The 14983-nt window shown below is 43.5% G+C and overlaps 1 protein-coding gene across 2 annotated transcripts in view; it reads right to left on the bottom strand.

Annotated features, from left to right (window-relative positions):
- Positions 1 to 1802: 1802 nt before the first annotated feature.
- The window catches only part of LOC112230022 (protein argonaute-3), a 39032-nt gene continuing 25851 nt past the window's right edge, over positions 1803 to 14983 (bottom strand). The window contains exons 10-19 of one of the 2 annotated variants that reach the window (XM_024396241.2): positions 14831 to 14974; positions 14137 to 14303; positions 12063 to 12247; positions 10139 to 10298; positions 6339 to 6429; positions 5934 to 6128; positions 5570 to 5704; positions 5368 to 5469; positions 4907 to 5106; positions 1803 to 4703 (exon numbers count right to left, since the gene is read on the bottom strand). In XM_024396241.2, the coding sequence (XP_024252009.1) occupies positions 4595 to 4703; positions 4907 to 5106; positions 5368 to 5469; positions 5570 to 5704; positions 5934 to 6128; positions 6339 to 6429; positions 10139 to 10298; positions 12063 to 12247; positions 14137 to 14303; positions 14831 to 14974 (1488 nt within the window). In that variant the 3' untranslated portion in view covers positions 1803 to 4594. The remainder of the gene's footprint in view (positions 4704 to 4906; positions 5107 to 5367; positions 5470 to 5569; positions 5705 to 5933; positions 6129 to 6338; positions 6430 to 10138; positions 10299 to 12062; positions 12248 to 14136; positions 14304 to 14830; positions 14975 to 14983) is intronic. The other variant, XM_024396242.2, reaches the window with a different exon arrangement.

Raw genomic sequence — 14983 nt, 5'->3', positions numbered from 1 at the left:
AAGCTAGGCTACTCTCCAGATATTGTTAGTTCATTGAACAGAGAGGAGGGTGATGGGAAATAGCAGGAGGTTCATCCAATCAGTCACAAGACAACAGCTGCCACAAAAAAAAACAAGCCCCCCCCCACACAGTAGGTTATTTAAATGCTGCAGATGTAGCTTCGATATGACACGCTTTGCTTTAAAAGCTGCAATATGTAACTTCATTGGCGACTCGACCAAATGCACATAGAAATGTGAGTTATAGATCTGTCACTCATTGAAAGCAAGTCTAAAAAGCGGTTGATCTATTCTATGTGCACTTTTTCTAGGCTTCCCGTTCTTAAATTTCGGGTTTACTTTCGGTTTTGTACACCAGCTTAAAAAAGCCAAAAAGCCAATTTTTTTGGTTATTAAAAAGATATTTCACAGCAGTTTAGATGGTACAATGATTCTCTTGCTTGTTTTGTCACAAACTGAAATTAGGGGAACTACTAGAATTTTAACAACCAGGAAATAAACGACAGTCTATTGAATTATTACATTTGGATTATTATCAGTGACTATATCACTATGGTCTTTATTTCATTATTATCGTCACATTTGTTCTACTTTTCTAGAATTTATTAGCAAAAATAAGTGGCTCATTATATTATTCCATATTTTAAATATACAAATATATCTCCATTTCGGAATAAAAAATGCATTAGAATAACAAAAGAAGGCATCTGATGTCCAACTTTTAGTGTGGGGGGGCAACACATGAAGGAGCCTGGTTCAACCTCAAATGCAACCATACTTCCCTATAGTGCACTACTTTTGCCAAGAGGTCTATGGGTCCTGGTCAAAAGTAGCGCATTATATAGCCATGTATTACCCCCCTACCTCAGAATGATGCTACGTTCGTAACCAAGTGGGAATTTACCACATACGACTGGGGAAAATCCACTGGAATGGCCCTCCAACTAGTAATTACTAGTGTGAAATTCGTCTATCAAGCCGATCTCACACATGCTGACCTCTGACATCACTTACTAAGGAAATTACCTGTGCAACAAAACATAAAACAAAACAAGTATCTATTAATATGGTTTTTTAACACTAATTTGATTGCAACCATGATCCATTATATATACATAAAAGGTATGTGGCCACCCCTTCAAATGAGTGGATTTGGATATTTCAGCCACACCCGTTGCTGACAGGTGTATAAAATCAAGCACACCGCCATGCAATCTCCATAGACAAACATTGGCAGTAGAATGGCCTTACTGAAAAGCTCAGTGACTTTCAATGTGGCACTGACATAGGATGCCACCTTTCCAACAAGTCAGTTCATAACATTTCTGCCCTGCTAGAGCTGCTCTGGTGAACTATAAGTGCTATTATTGTGAAGTGGAAACGCCTAGGAGCAACAACGGCTCAGCCACGAAGTGGTAGGCCACAAAAGAGCACAGAAAGGGACAACCGAGTGCTGAAGTGCGTAGCGTGTAAAAATAGTCTGTCCTTGATTGCAACACTCATTACCGAGTTCCAAACGGCCTCTGGAAGCACAAGAACTGTTCGTCAGGAGCTTCATGAAATGGGTTTCCATGGCCGAGCAGCCGCACACAACCCTAAGATCACCATGCTTAATGCCAAGCGTCAGCTGGAGTGGTGTAAAGCTCGCCGCCATTGGACTCTGGAGCAGTGGAAACACGTTCTCTGGAGTGATGAATCGCTCTTCACCATCTAGCAGTCCAACGGACGAATCTGACCTCAACCCAATCAAACACCTTTGGGATGAATTGGAAGGCCGACTGCGAGCCAGGCCTAATCGCACAACATCAGTGCCCGACTTCACTAATGCATACTTCACTAATGCTAGTGGCTGAATGGAAGCAAGTCCCCTCAGCAATGTTCCAACATTAGGTGGAAAGCCTTCCCAGAAGAGTGGAGGCTCTTATGGCAGCAAAGGGAGGGCGTACTCCATATTAATGCCCATAATTTTGGAAAGAGATGTTTGACGATCTGGTGTCCACATAATTTTGGTCATGTAGTGTAGCTGTACTTTTAGTTTATGGTTTACGCAGCTTGTTGGACATTAGACAAAATCGGCATTTCTCAATGAGTTAAAAGTGTGTGAATGCCTCCAAATGGTATTTATAACTTCACAACTGGTAAATTCCCACCTTCCACTTGGTTACGAACACAGCACAAGCTCCCAATGCTCTGCCTCCTAGATGCAAAACCCGACCCACTGGCTCTAGAGGTCGATTCCGTGGCAACGTGAGTGTAGAGCGAATTCCTTCCTGTACTACTGCTGTACAGACTTAAATTATTCACACAAGCAGGGCAGTTACACATTAGCCCACAGTTGCAGTGGATCAGATCCTACCTATGCTGTTCAAGTAAAATCAAATGCTGGTAATGTCTGACATCTTGCAAGAAAGTAACAATTTTAGCTGTGACAATTCGCACAAACCCCAGGGGCGGAGCTGTATTGTATTGATGTCCACAAACCGGTGTAAACCATGTTATTAAACAATCGTACCCTCTGGGAATTAAAGTATGTCCCCTGTATCATAGTGAGAGAGTACTCTCTATTGTTACTCCTGATCCTTGAAAAACACCCAATGAATCTCAATCTCTGACTACAAGAGACAGTCTGTCTACTAAACCCCCCCACAACAAACTGCATCTCTCAGCACCAGGGCATGTGTCTCACCTGAAACACATGCATCTTTAAGTGCAGTAAATTGTCATTCTTATAGTCGCTTTGTACAAATATATATGAACAAAATAAAAATGTAGTATAGCAGCTAGTTTTGTTCTGGTAACACGTGGCTATAGGACAATGAGTGTGGCAAAACATCGGCCATGCTACAACGCGGCTGCTTCTTTTGCAAAGGCAGTGAGAGCAGGGATCAACTGTATCCCAGTCAGACAAGGCCCATACAATCCATTCCCCAAGCAGATGACACCAGGCACGTTGGTTTGGTCCAAGTGGAACGAGATGAAACTCAAAAGCCTCACCTGGAGGATACTTCACAGCAAGGCAAATGGAGAGACAATGCCCCTCAAATACAATGTGACAAAATGGCTTGATAAAACTCTGAAATATGAATGCTTACTTTTAACAGTGCAAAATGAATCCTACCACCAGTGTTAAAATGAATGAGACAGATCCGTTAGCTAACTGTCCCCACCTTCAATTGGTCAGTCTACATACTCAATAATAATTCACATTAAAAACTAAATCATGAAACTGAATCAATGCAGCCACACCCTCTCTGCTCTCTAACCCCAGACAGTCCTGGACAACATATCATGCTTACAGTAATGCTTGGATGAAATAATATGACTGGATAACTAAACAAACTAACTAATCTCACAGGAGCTCTAACGAAAAGAAATACACCCTTTGTCTTTCAAATTCTTCTTCACCCCCAAAACAGGCACTAATTTATCCAATTTACAAAATAGCTTTGTCATTTGTCACCCCCACAACAATTTTATGGCATCAATTCTTGGCCCGGTTTACATTCTTTATCCGTTATAACTTGCCCATGTCCGATCATAATGGCCCAAAAATATCAAATTGGCATGTTAACCATTGGACCGGTTTTCTGCATTAACGACGTATTGCACTTAAGGATTGCATGACATCATCAGTTCCTTAGTTAAAAATGTGAAAAACCTCTTCGGCCATTGACAGACAAACTAACGGTGTTCTATTGCTGAAAATGAATGTTAAATAAGACTAATCTCCTAAAATAGCAGGAGTAAAACTAAGGAACTGTGAAATCTGTAGCTACCACAGTGAACTCTGTAAAGGTTCTGAGTAGGTCCATGTGGCTAGGGTTGATATTCTAACAGTACTTAACAGGTAATCCCTAAACAATGGCTGTGGCTGTATGTAAAAAACGATAACTCTGTTGATATTGATAGAGAATGCAGTGTTAAACTTTGACTGTCGCAATGACTACAAGTAAGTCACCATTGGCTTAGAGAGAGTAGAGTAACTGGGCGAGCAGCTTGCCGTATGAAAAATGGCATAGCTGTGATTCACGAGCGCTCTTGACAAACGGGCATCATCATGGCAATCAGACTTCTACAGAACATAAGAAGACGCACATACAACAACAAGCTGACGGAGACATGTAAAGAGGACAACTTATACAATTGAACCCCTTGGATAGACAAGTCAGCATATCATTCATCACTTTGTTGAGGAAACAAGACTGATCCTCACTGGACCTGCTATGCCCCCACACCCTGAAACCATCCTTATCAATTCCCCTGTCTTGTCTTCTACACTCTGGCATTTTGAAAGTAACACAAAGCAAAAGTTGAGCTGCTGTCAAACCTGTAAGGCGAGGACATGACTTGCACAGCTCAAGGAGCAATATCAGAGACAATCCATAATCAATTAAAAACACAGCAGAAGAGAACAGGCCGGGAGAGGATTGGCTGGTTTCGTATTGCATAACGTTTCTGTACTCCACTCTGGCTGTTGTAGTTGTTGTTGCCTTTAGCAGCTTGGCATCCCCTTGTCAGGACCAGAGCTGTGCCAGCCCGGGGTCCAATGTGAGATTGACAAGGCTGACAGAATACCCCTCCCAACACCCCTCTCTCAGGCGAAGTACATGGTCCTCAGTGTGTCGTGATGAATCTGAACAGCCTTGGCGAGGGCTGTGGGGTCTCGGCCATTACTCTGCCCCGAGACATGGCTGCCCTCCGCACTGCGTGTGTTCAAGAGAAGGAAGTGGGGAAACGAGAAAGGGATAAGGACAGAAAGGGAGGGAGAGAGCCTTTATCTTGAATGAACATTTTAAAATCAATACATGATATCGACCTCCAGTTTCTTTTTACCTGATAAACAGCAAGACATTGATTTTAGCTCTACAGAAAAGTATACTGATCACAATTAAATTAATCCCCCCACCTGTCATGTTCTTTGTCCACCAGGTGGTAGCGGGCACGGAAGGCCACCAGGTGGGCGTAGTAGGCTGGCGCGGGGATGGAGACTGAGCGGGTGCAGCGGACGTAGGTGTGGCACAGCTGGTAGGTGAGCAGCTGGAACTCGTCAGCCGTGAAGCAGTTGTCGTCCCACAGAACATGGTAGTGGGAAGGTCTGCTGGTACCCTGGAGGGAGTAGGTGAAGTCAGTAATACCACAGGGACAATGCAGGTTCCATGGAGAGAATACCAGCATTGATTCAACACTGACAATGAAGTTCAGTGGAAATTAATAGAAGCCGATAAACCTCTGAGAAAATATGACGGCAAGAGTCAACATTAGGGAGAAATAAGCAGGAGATACTACCTGAACCTGTCCAATAAGAATGATGACTTAGTTTAATAAAATGCTATTGAACACAACCCTGGTATGAGTCTTGACACACACCTGTATTCCTGCATGGCTGCAGAGGTAAAAGTCAAACTCATAGGGGTGGGTTATATCTGTGTCCACAGTGGTGCCTGCAGGAATGTTACCACTCCGTCCAACCTGCCAAATAAACACTCCATTTAAAAACAATTCAACAACCAATCTATACCTAGCAAAGTAAATCGTTAATGTACAACGAGAGATCCATAGCACCCCTTACCCGCTCGTTCCGGTCAGCACAGAAGAGTCGTGTGTGATGGCGCTTCTGCACTACAATGTAGGTGATTCCCGGCTGGTACTCTTTCTCCAACATGATACAGGCTTCTCTGATGGCCAGCAGCTCATAGTACAGCACCTGCCACACAGAGAGAAGTCAACACATCAGCAAAGAGTGGCGAGCAGTGAATAATTTAGGGTTGATTACCAATAGCTAAAGATTTAAGATTAAGACTCAAGTTTAAGGTTCATAAACTATGAACATCATTGCTATTTGTAATAAATGCATTTCAACATAGGGACATCCTTTGGCTTGGTGGTAAACTTTAAATGAGAGATTGAAGGGGGTCATAAGTATTTTAACTAACCTGTCTGAACTGTCCCTCTGACACACCATCCCTATAAAATATGATTCTGGTTGGTTTGTAGCGGGTAGACTTGTAGAACTGGATGAGGAGCTCCCGCACCATGGAGGCCAGGTCCTGGATCACCTCCTGTCTGGGTCTCTGGACCCTCACTGTGGCACAGTACCTGCTGGGGTGGGCATCCATACTGCCCACCACCTGGATAGGGCCAGAGAGAGGGAGATGGTCAGAAACATGACTTCTGACACCATGTTTCAGAGTGCTATTGTAGGGGTCTGGGTAACAAAACAAACAAGTAGATTACCAATGTACTAGATGCCTCAGACCCCTTGACAACTAGATAGACAGACAAGGCAGTGTTTGTGAGGAAAGTGGCAATGGAAACTAGAATGACAGGAAGAAACTGACCGCAGCGATGGATGGCTTCTTTCCGTCTCCGGCTGGAGGATGAGTGACGTCGGCCCCCAGGAAGATAACAGGCTGCTGGAACACTGAGGGACTGGGTGGAGAGAGCGACAAACACACGGCACATAAATCCTAACTCCAACACCATCATTAAGGTTGCCGACGACAACAGTGGTAGGCCTGATCACCGACAACGATGAGACAGCCTATAGACAGGAGGTCAGAGACCTGGCAGTGTGGTGCCAGGATGACAACCTCTCCCTCAACGTGATCAAGACAAAGGAGAAGATTGTGGACTACAGGAAAAGGAGGACCGAGCACGCCCCCATTCTCATCGACAGGGCTGTAGTGGAGCAGGTTGAGAGCTTACAGTTCCTTGGTGTCCACATCACCAACCAACTATCATGGTCCAAACACACCAAGACAGTCGTGAAGAGGGCATGACAATGCCTATTCCCCCTCAGGAGACTGAAAAGATTTGGCATGGGTCCTCAGGTCTTCTAAAAGTTCTACAGCTGCACCATTGAAAGCATCCTGACTGGTTGCACCACCGCCTGGTATGGCAACTGCTCTGCCTCAGACTGCAAGGCACTACAGAGGGTAGTGCGTACGGCCCAGTACATCACTGGGGCTAAGCTTCCTGCCATTCAGGACCTCTATACCAGGCGGTGTCAGAGGAAGGCCCAAAAACTTGCCAAATACTTCAGCCACCCTAGTCACTGTTCTCTCTGCTACTGCACAGCAAGTGGTACCGGAGCGCCAAGTCTAAGTCCAAAAGGCTTCTTAACAGCTTCAACCCCCAAGCCATAAGAATCCTGAACAGCTAATCGAATGGCTACCCGGACTATTTGCATGGTCCCCCTTTCTTATGCTGCTGCTACTCTGTTTATTATCCATGCATAGTCACTTTACCTCTATCTACATGTAGAGTTGAAGTCGGAAGTTTACATACACCGTAGCCAAATACATTTAAACTCAGTTAACAGTTCCTGACATTTAATCCTAGTAAAAATTCCCTGTTTTAAGTCAGTTAGGATCACCACTTGATTTTAATGGGAAATGTCAGAATAATAGTAGAGAGAATGATGGTAGTTGAGTGAATTTTGGCCCATTCCACTTGACAGAGCTGGTGTAACTGTTTGTAGGCCTCCTTGCTCACACACACTTTTTCAATTCGGGCCACAAAGTTTCTATAGGATTGAGGTCAGGGCTTTGTGATAGCCACTCCAATTCCTTGACTGTTGTCGTCATTAAGCCATTTTGCCACAACTTTGGAAGTATGCTTGGGGTCATTGTCCATTTGGAAGACCCATTTGCGACCAAGCTTTAACTTCCTGACTGATGTCTTGAGATGTTGCTTCAATACATTCACAGTTTTCCTTCCTCGTGATGCCATCTGTTTTGTGAAGTGCACCAGTCCCTCCTGCAGCAAAGCACCCCCACAACATGATGCTGCCACCCCTGTGCTTTACGGTTGGGATGGTGTTCGTTGGCTTGCAAGCCTCCCCCTTTTTCCTCCAAATATAACGATGGTCATTATGGCCAAACAGTTCTATTATTTTTTCATCAGACCAGAAGACATTTCTCCAAAAAGTACAATCTTTGTCCCAATGTGCAGTTGCAAACCGTAGTCTGGCTTTTTTTAATGGCAGTTTTGGAGTGGTGGCTTGCTCCTTGCTGAGTGGCCTTTCAGGTTATGTCGATATAGGACTCGTTTTACTGTGGATATAAATACGTTTGTACCGGTTTCCTCCAGCATCTTCGCAAGGTCCTTTGCTGTTGTTCTGGGATTGATTTGCACTTTTGGAACCAAAATACGTTCATCTCTAGGAGACAGAACGAGTCTAATTCTTGAGCAGTACGACGGCTGCGTGGTCCCATGGTGTTTATACCTGCATACTATTGTTTGTACAGATGAACGTGGTACCTTCAGGTGTTTGGAAATAGTTCCCAAGGATGAAACAGACTTGTGGAGGTCTACACATTTTTTCTGAAGTCTTGGCTGATTTCTTTTAATTTTCCAATGATGCCAAGCAAGGAGGCACTGAGTTTGAAGGTAGGCCTTGAAATACATCCACAGGTACACCTCCAATTGACTCAAATTATGTCAATTAGCCCATCAGAAACATCTAAAGCCATGACATTTTCTGGAATTTTCCAAGCTGTTTAAAGGCACAGTCAACTTAGTGTATGTAAACTTCTGACCCACTGGAATTGTGATACAATGAATTATAAGTGAAATAATCTGTCTGTAAACAATGGTTGGAAAAATTACTTGTGTCATGCACGAAGTAGATGTGCTAAACAACTTGCCAAAAATATAGTTTATTAACAAGAAATTTGTGGAGTGGTTGAAAAATGAGTTTTAATGACTCCAACCTAAGTGTATGTAAACTTCCGACTTCAACTGTTGTTACCTTAATTACCTCGACTAACCTTGGGTTGTACCGTGGCGGAGATCTTTGTGGGCTACACTCGGCCTTGTCTCAGGATGGTAAGTTGGTGATTGAAGATATCCCTCTAGTGGTGTGGGGGCTGTGCTTTGGCAAAGTGGGTGGGGTTATATCCTGCCTGGTTGGCCCTGTCCGGGGGTATCATCGGATGGGGCCACAGTGTCTCCTGACCCCTCCTGTCTCAGCCTCTAGTATTTATGCTGCAGTAGATTGTGTGTCTGGGGGCTAAGGTCAGTCTGTTATATCTGGAGTACTTCTCCTGTCTTATCCGGTGTCCTGTGTGAATTTAAGTATGCTCTCTCTAATTCTCTCTCTCGGAGGACCTGAGCCCTAGGACCATGCCTCAGGACTACCCGGCATGATGACCTCCTTGCTGTCCCCAGTCCACCTGGCTGTGCTGCTGCTCCAGTTTCAACTGTTCTGCCTGCGGCTATGGAACCCTGACCTGTTCACCGGTCATGCTACCTGTCCCAGACCTGCTGTTTTCAACTCTCTAGAGACAGCAGTAGCGGTAGAGATGCACTTAATGATCGGCTATGGAAAGCCAAATGAAAAGCCCTCGACAACTACTGTGATTATTATTATTTGACCATGCTGGTCATTTATGAACATTTGAACATCTTGGCCATGTTCTGTTATAATCTCCACCAGACACAGCCAGAAGAGGACCGGCCACCACTCATAGCCTGGTTCCTCTCTAGGTTTCTTCCTAGGTTTTGGCCACCGTTCTTCTACACTTGCTGTTTGGGGTTTTAGGCTGGGTTTCTGTACAGCACTTTGAGATATCAGCTGATGTAAGAATGGCTAAAAAAATACATTTGATTTGATTTAACCTGTGCCCCCATACTGGTACCCCCTGTATATAGCCTCGCTACTGTCATTTTATTGTTGCTCCTTAATTATTATTATTATTATTTTTATTTCAGTTTATTTTAGTAAATACTTTAACACTTTTTGGCTTAGAGCTTGTAAGTAAACATTTCACTGAAAGGCTTACACCTGCTGTATCCGGCGCATGCAACATTTTATTTGTATCAAGATTGGTCCACCACCCAAGGGACATCCAGCCAACTTGACAACTGTGGGAAGCATTGAGTCAACATGGGCCAGCCAGCATCCCTGTGGAATGCTTTTACAAGGTAAAATGTAGGTGTCAGAGTCCATCCCCCTACAAATTGAGGCTGTTCTGAGGGAAAATGGGGGCGGGGGGGACTCAATATTAGGAAGGTGTCCTTAATGTTTTGTATACTTAGTGTATGTATCTCTGCTAAATAGCACATAAGTGTTTTCAAATCACCCAAATAGGGGTTTTCTACCAGTGGAAACACACTCTTTCACTCTGTGCGTTACCGTTGGTGTGGCACCAGGATGTTGTTGATGCCCCCCAGTTTGACATTGATCTTGAGGCAGAGGTTGGAGAGGGTCTGAGGGGATGTCTTTACCACGTTCTTCACCTGGACACACTGAGTGGCCATGCCCAGGAGGGTGTCTCCGACCCGCTTCACCTCAGCTGTGGGAAAGAGGTAACCATTTTACAGCTGTTGCCATATTGTAGGACACAGGTAACCATTTTACACCTGATACGATCTTGTACATGGCACATACAGTACCAGTCAAAAGTTTGAAAACACATACTCATTCAAGGTTTTTTCTTTATTTGTACTATTTTCTACATTGTAGAATAATAGTGAAGACATGAAAACTATGAAATAACACATATGGAATCATGTAGTAACCAAAAAACAGTGTTAAACAAATCAACATACATTTTTATTTGAGATTCTTCAAAGAAGCCACCCTTTGCCTTGATAACAGCTTTGCACACTCTTGGCATTCTCTCAACCAGCTTTTCCAACAGTCTTGAAGGAGTTCCCACATCGGCTGAGCACTTGTTGGCTGCTTTTCCTTCACTCTGCAGTCCAACTCATCCTGAACCATCTCAATTGGGTTGAGGTCGGATGATTGTGGAGGCCAGGTCATTTGATGCAGCACTCCATCACTCTCCTTGGTAAAATAGCCCTTACACAGCCTGGAGGTGTGTTTAAGGTCATTGTCCTGTTGAAAAACAAATTATATCCCCACTAAGCGCAAGCCAGATGGGATGGCGTATCACTGCCGAATGCTGTGATGGTTAAGTGTGCCTTGAATTCTAAATAAATCAAAGGACAGTGTCACCAGTAAAGCACCCCCACACCATCACACCTCCTCCTCCATGCGTCACGGTGGGAACCACACATACAGAGATCATCCGTTCACCTACTCTGCATCTCACAAAGACACGGTGTTTGGAACCAAAAATCTCAAATTTGGACTCATCAGACCAAAGGACAGATTTCCACCAGTCTAATGTCCTTTGCTCGTGTTTCTTGGCCCAAACAAGTGTCTTCTTCTTACCGGTGTACGTTAGTAGTGGTTTCTTTGCAGCAATTTGACAATGAACGCCTGATTCACACAGTTTCCTCTGAACAGTTGATGTTGAGATGTGTCTGTTACTTGAACTCTGTGAAGCAATTATTTGGGCTGCAATCTGAGGTGCAGTTAACTCTAATGAACTTATCGTCTGCGGCAGAGGTAACTCTGGGTCTTTCATTTGGCGGTCCTCATGAGAGCCAGATTCATCATAGCGCTTGATGGTTTTTGCAACTGCACTTGAAGAAACTTTCAAAGTTCTTGAAATTTTCCAGATTGACTATCCTTCATGTCTTAAAGTAATGATGGTCTGTCGTTTCTCTTTGCTTATTTGAGCTATTCTTGCCATAATATGGACTTGGTTTTTTACCAAATAAGGCTATCTTCTGTAACCCACCCCTACCTTTTCACAACACAACTGATTGGCGCAAATGCATTAAGATGGAAAGAAATTCCACAAATGAACTTTTAAGGCACTCCTGTTAATTCAAGTGCACTCCAGGTGACTACCTCATGATGCTGGTTGAGAGAATGCCAAGAGTGTGCAAAGCTGTCATCAAGGCAAAGGGTGAAGAATCTAAAATATTAAATATATTTAGATTTAACACGTTTTTGGTTACTACATGATTTCATGTGTTAGTTAATTCATAGTTTTGATGTCTTCACTATTATTCTACAATATAAAAAAATAGGCAAAATAAACAAAACACCCTGGTGTGTACAGAATTTGGACTGGTACTGTATATACTCAGGCTATGGAAATAACATACAAATAAATGGTATGTGAATAGAGTTTTTAGAAAATAAAAGTAAAAAAACAAATTCATCAAACGTAAAACAAAATTAAACAGTGTCTAGTCTGTACCATAGACTGGGGTCTTTCCAGGTAGGATGACGATGATGAGCTGCAGGCCAGCGTAGGTGTTCTTCAGGTGCCTGAACATGGGCTCTACGCTGTCTGATCCCTGAGCGTACTTACAGAAACATGGCTGGCCCTGGATGGGCATCCCAGCATCCTTAGAGATCTTACGCAGCTGGTCAGTAAAACCTCTGTAGAGATGTAGGGAAAGAGAGCGAGAGGATGAGAAAAAGAGCAAGAATGAGAAAGAGAGGGAGGATGAGGAGACCCAAAGAGACAGTTACAGAGACGTACAGTACCAGTCAAAAGTTTAGACACCTACTAATTCAAGGGTTTTTCTTTATTTTTACTATTTCTGACATAGAATAATAGTGAAGACATCAAAACTATGAAATAACACATATGGAATTATGCAGTAACCAAATATATTTATATTTTAGATATCCAAAGTAGCCACCCTTTGCCTTGATGACAGCTTTGCACACTCTTGGCATTCTCTCAACCAGCTTCATGAGGTAGTCACCTTCTTAAGTTCATTTGTGGAATTTCTTTCCTTCTTAATGCTTTGAGCCAATAAGTTGTGCTGTGACAAGGGGGTATACAGAAGATAGCCCTATTTGATAAAATACCAAGTATTATTATTAAGGCAAGAACAGCTCAAATAAGCAAAGAAAAACGACAGTCCATCATTACTTTACATTCCAAGAACTTTGAAAGTGCAGTTGCAAAAACCATCAAGCGTATTATGAATCTGGCTCTCATGAGGACCGCCACATGAAATACCCAGAGTTCCTCTGCCGCAGATGATAAGTTCATTAGAATTAACTGCACCTCAGATTGCAGCCCAAATAAATGTTTCACAGCGTTCAAGTAACAGACACATCTCAACATCAACTGTTCAGAGGAAACTGAGTGAATCAGGCATTCATGGTCAAATTGCTGCCAAGAAACCACTACTAACGGACACCAATGAGAAGAAGAGACTTGCTTGGGCCAAGAAACACGAGCAAAGGACATAGACTGGTGGAAATCTGTCCTTTGGTCTGATGAGTCCAAATGTGTGATTTTTGGTTCCAACTGCTGTGTCTTTGTGAGATGTAGAGTAGGTGAACGGATGATCTCTGTATGTGTGGTTCCCACCGTGAAGTATGGAGGTGGTGGTGTGATGGTGCTTTGCTTAACCAGCATGGCTACCACAGCATTTTGCAGCGATATGCCGTCCCATCTGGTTTGCGCTTAGTGGGACTACCATTTGCTTTTCAACCCTGACAATGACCCAAAACAGGCTGTGTAAGGGCTATTTGACCAAGGAGAGTAATGGAGTGCTGCATCAGATGACCTGGCCTCCACAATCACCCGACCTCAACCCAATTGAGATAGTTTGGGATGAGTTGGACTGCAGAGTGAAGGATAAGCAGCCAACAAGCTCAGCATATTTTTATTTTACCTGTATTTAACTAGGCAAGTCAGTTAAGAACAAATTCTTATTTACAATGACAGCCTACTGGGGAACAGTGGGTTAACTGCCTTGTTCAGGGGCAGAACGACAGATTTGTACCTTGTCAGCTCGGGGATTCGATCTTGCAACCTTCCGCACTAACCACTAGGCTACCCTGCCACCCCATATATGTGGGAACTCCTTCAAGACTGTTGGAAAAGCATTCCTCACGAAGCTGGATGAGAGAATGCCAAGAGTGTGCAAAGCTGTTATCAAGGCAAAGGGTGGCTACATTGAAGAATCTAAAATATATTTTTATTTAACACTTTTTTGGTTACTACATGATTCCTTATGTGTTACTGCATAGTTTGTCTTCACTATTATTATACAATGTTGAAAATAGTTTTAAAAAAGAAAACCCTTTGAATGAGTAGGTGTGTCCAAACTTTTGACTGGTACTGTTAGTGTTGCAGACACCAACCAAAAGAAACTAAGAAATGTGATAACATAATAGATATGCTAATAATGCTATTTTTTTAGTTGGTTATAATGTTATTGCATTGGGTTGAGTATTTATCTGTTGAAAAAGAGACCTGTGTGTGTGTTTATGATGTATGTTTGTATAAGACAGACAGCACTCACTTGAGGATCTCCTCACGACACTGCCTCTGTGTGGCAAAGCAAGCGATGGCCCACATCTTGATCTCCACCCCAGTGTGGAACTGTTTGCCCCTCATGTCCCACACGCCGTGGCTGGGCGTGGCCACCGTGCGGTTCTGCAATGACACCGCAGGGTTCATCTGCTGGGACTGCCACCCACACACACACATACATAAATACACAGACAGTACAGACATAGACAGAAAGGTGGAGAGACCAATTGGTTCTAAAAGATTGAGAAAATGTTGTTTGTATTTTCTTCGAAATGGTCATTTAATGAATCTAAAAACATTGTCATGCTATTTGTCATAGCCTTCACACAAGTAAAGTAGTAATCATTATTTTCAGAGAAAAAAAACAGAGGTGGGTGAAAGAGAGAGGGTGGTAGAGATTGACAATTGGCGGCAGGTCGCCTAGCAGTTAAGAGCGTTGGACCAGTAACCGAAAGGTTGCTGGTTCGAATCCCCGAGCTGACTAGGTGAAAAATCTTTCTATGTCCTCTTGAGCAAGACACTTAACCCTAATTTCTCCTGTAAGTTGATCTGGGTAAGAGCGTCTGCTAAATGACGTAAATGTCAAAAGTGACTAAATGAAAGAGCCAGGGGCAAGAAAGAGAGAGACGGGGAAGCTAAATTACAGAGACATGCGGATGAAGGATGATTTAAAGGGTAGGTACCATGAAGTGTTCCAAGCTTGCCCTGCCGCCGTACTGCAGCCCGGGGGCCGGCAGCACACGGCCCGTCACCTGAGCCATCTCGTCACGCACGCGGAACTGAAACTCCTGGACGAACGGGTCCGCCTCATAGTTCGCACTCCGCACCTGGATACA

The sequence above is a fragment of the Oncorhynchus tshawytscha genome, linkage group LG31 (assembly GCF_018296145.1).
Source record: "Oncorhynchus tshawytscha isolate Ot180627B linkage group LG31, Otsh_v2.0, whole genome shotgun sequence".
Lineage (NCBI taxonomy): Eukaryota > Metazoa > Chordata > Actinopteri > Salmoniformes > Salmonidae > Oncorhynchus > Oncorhynchus tshawytscha.
This window is presented reverse-complemented; position numbering and strand designations above follow the sequence as displayed.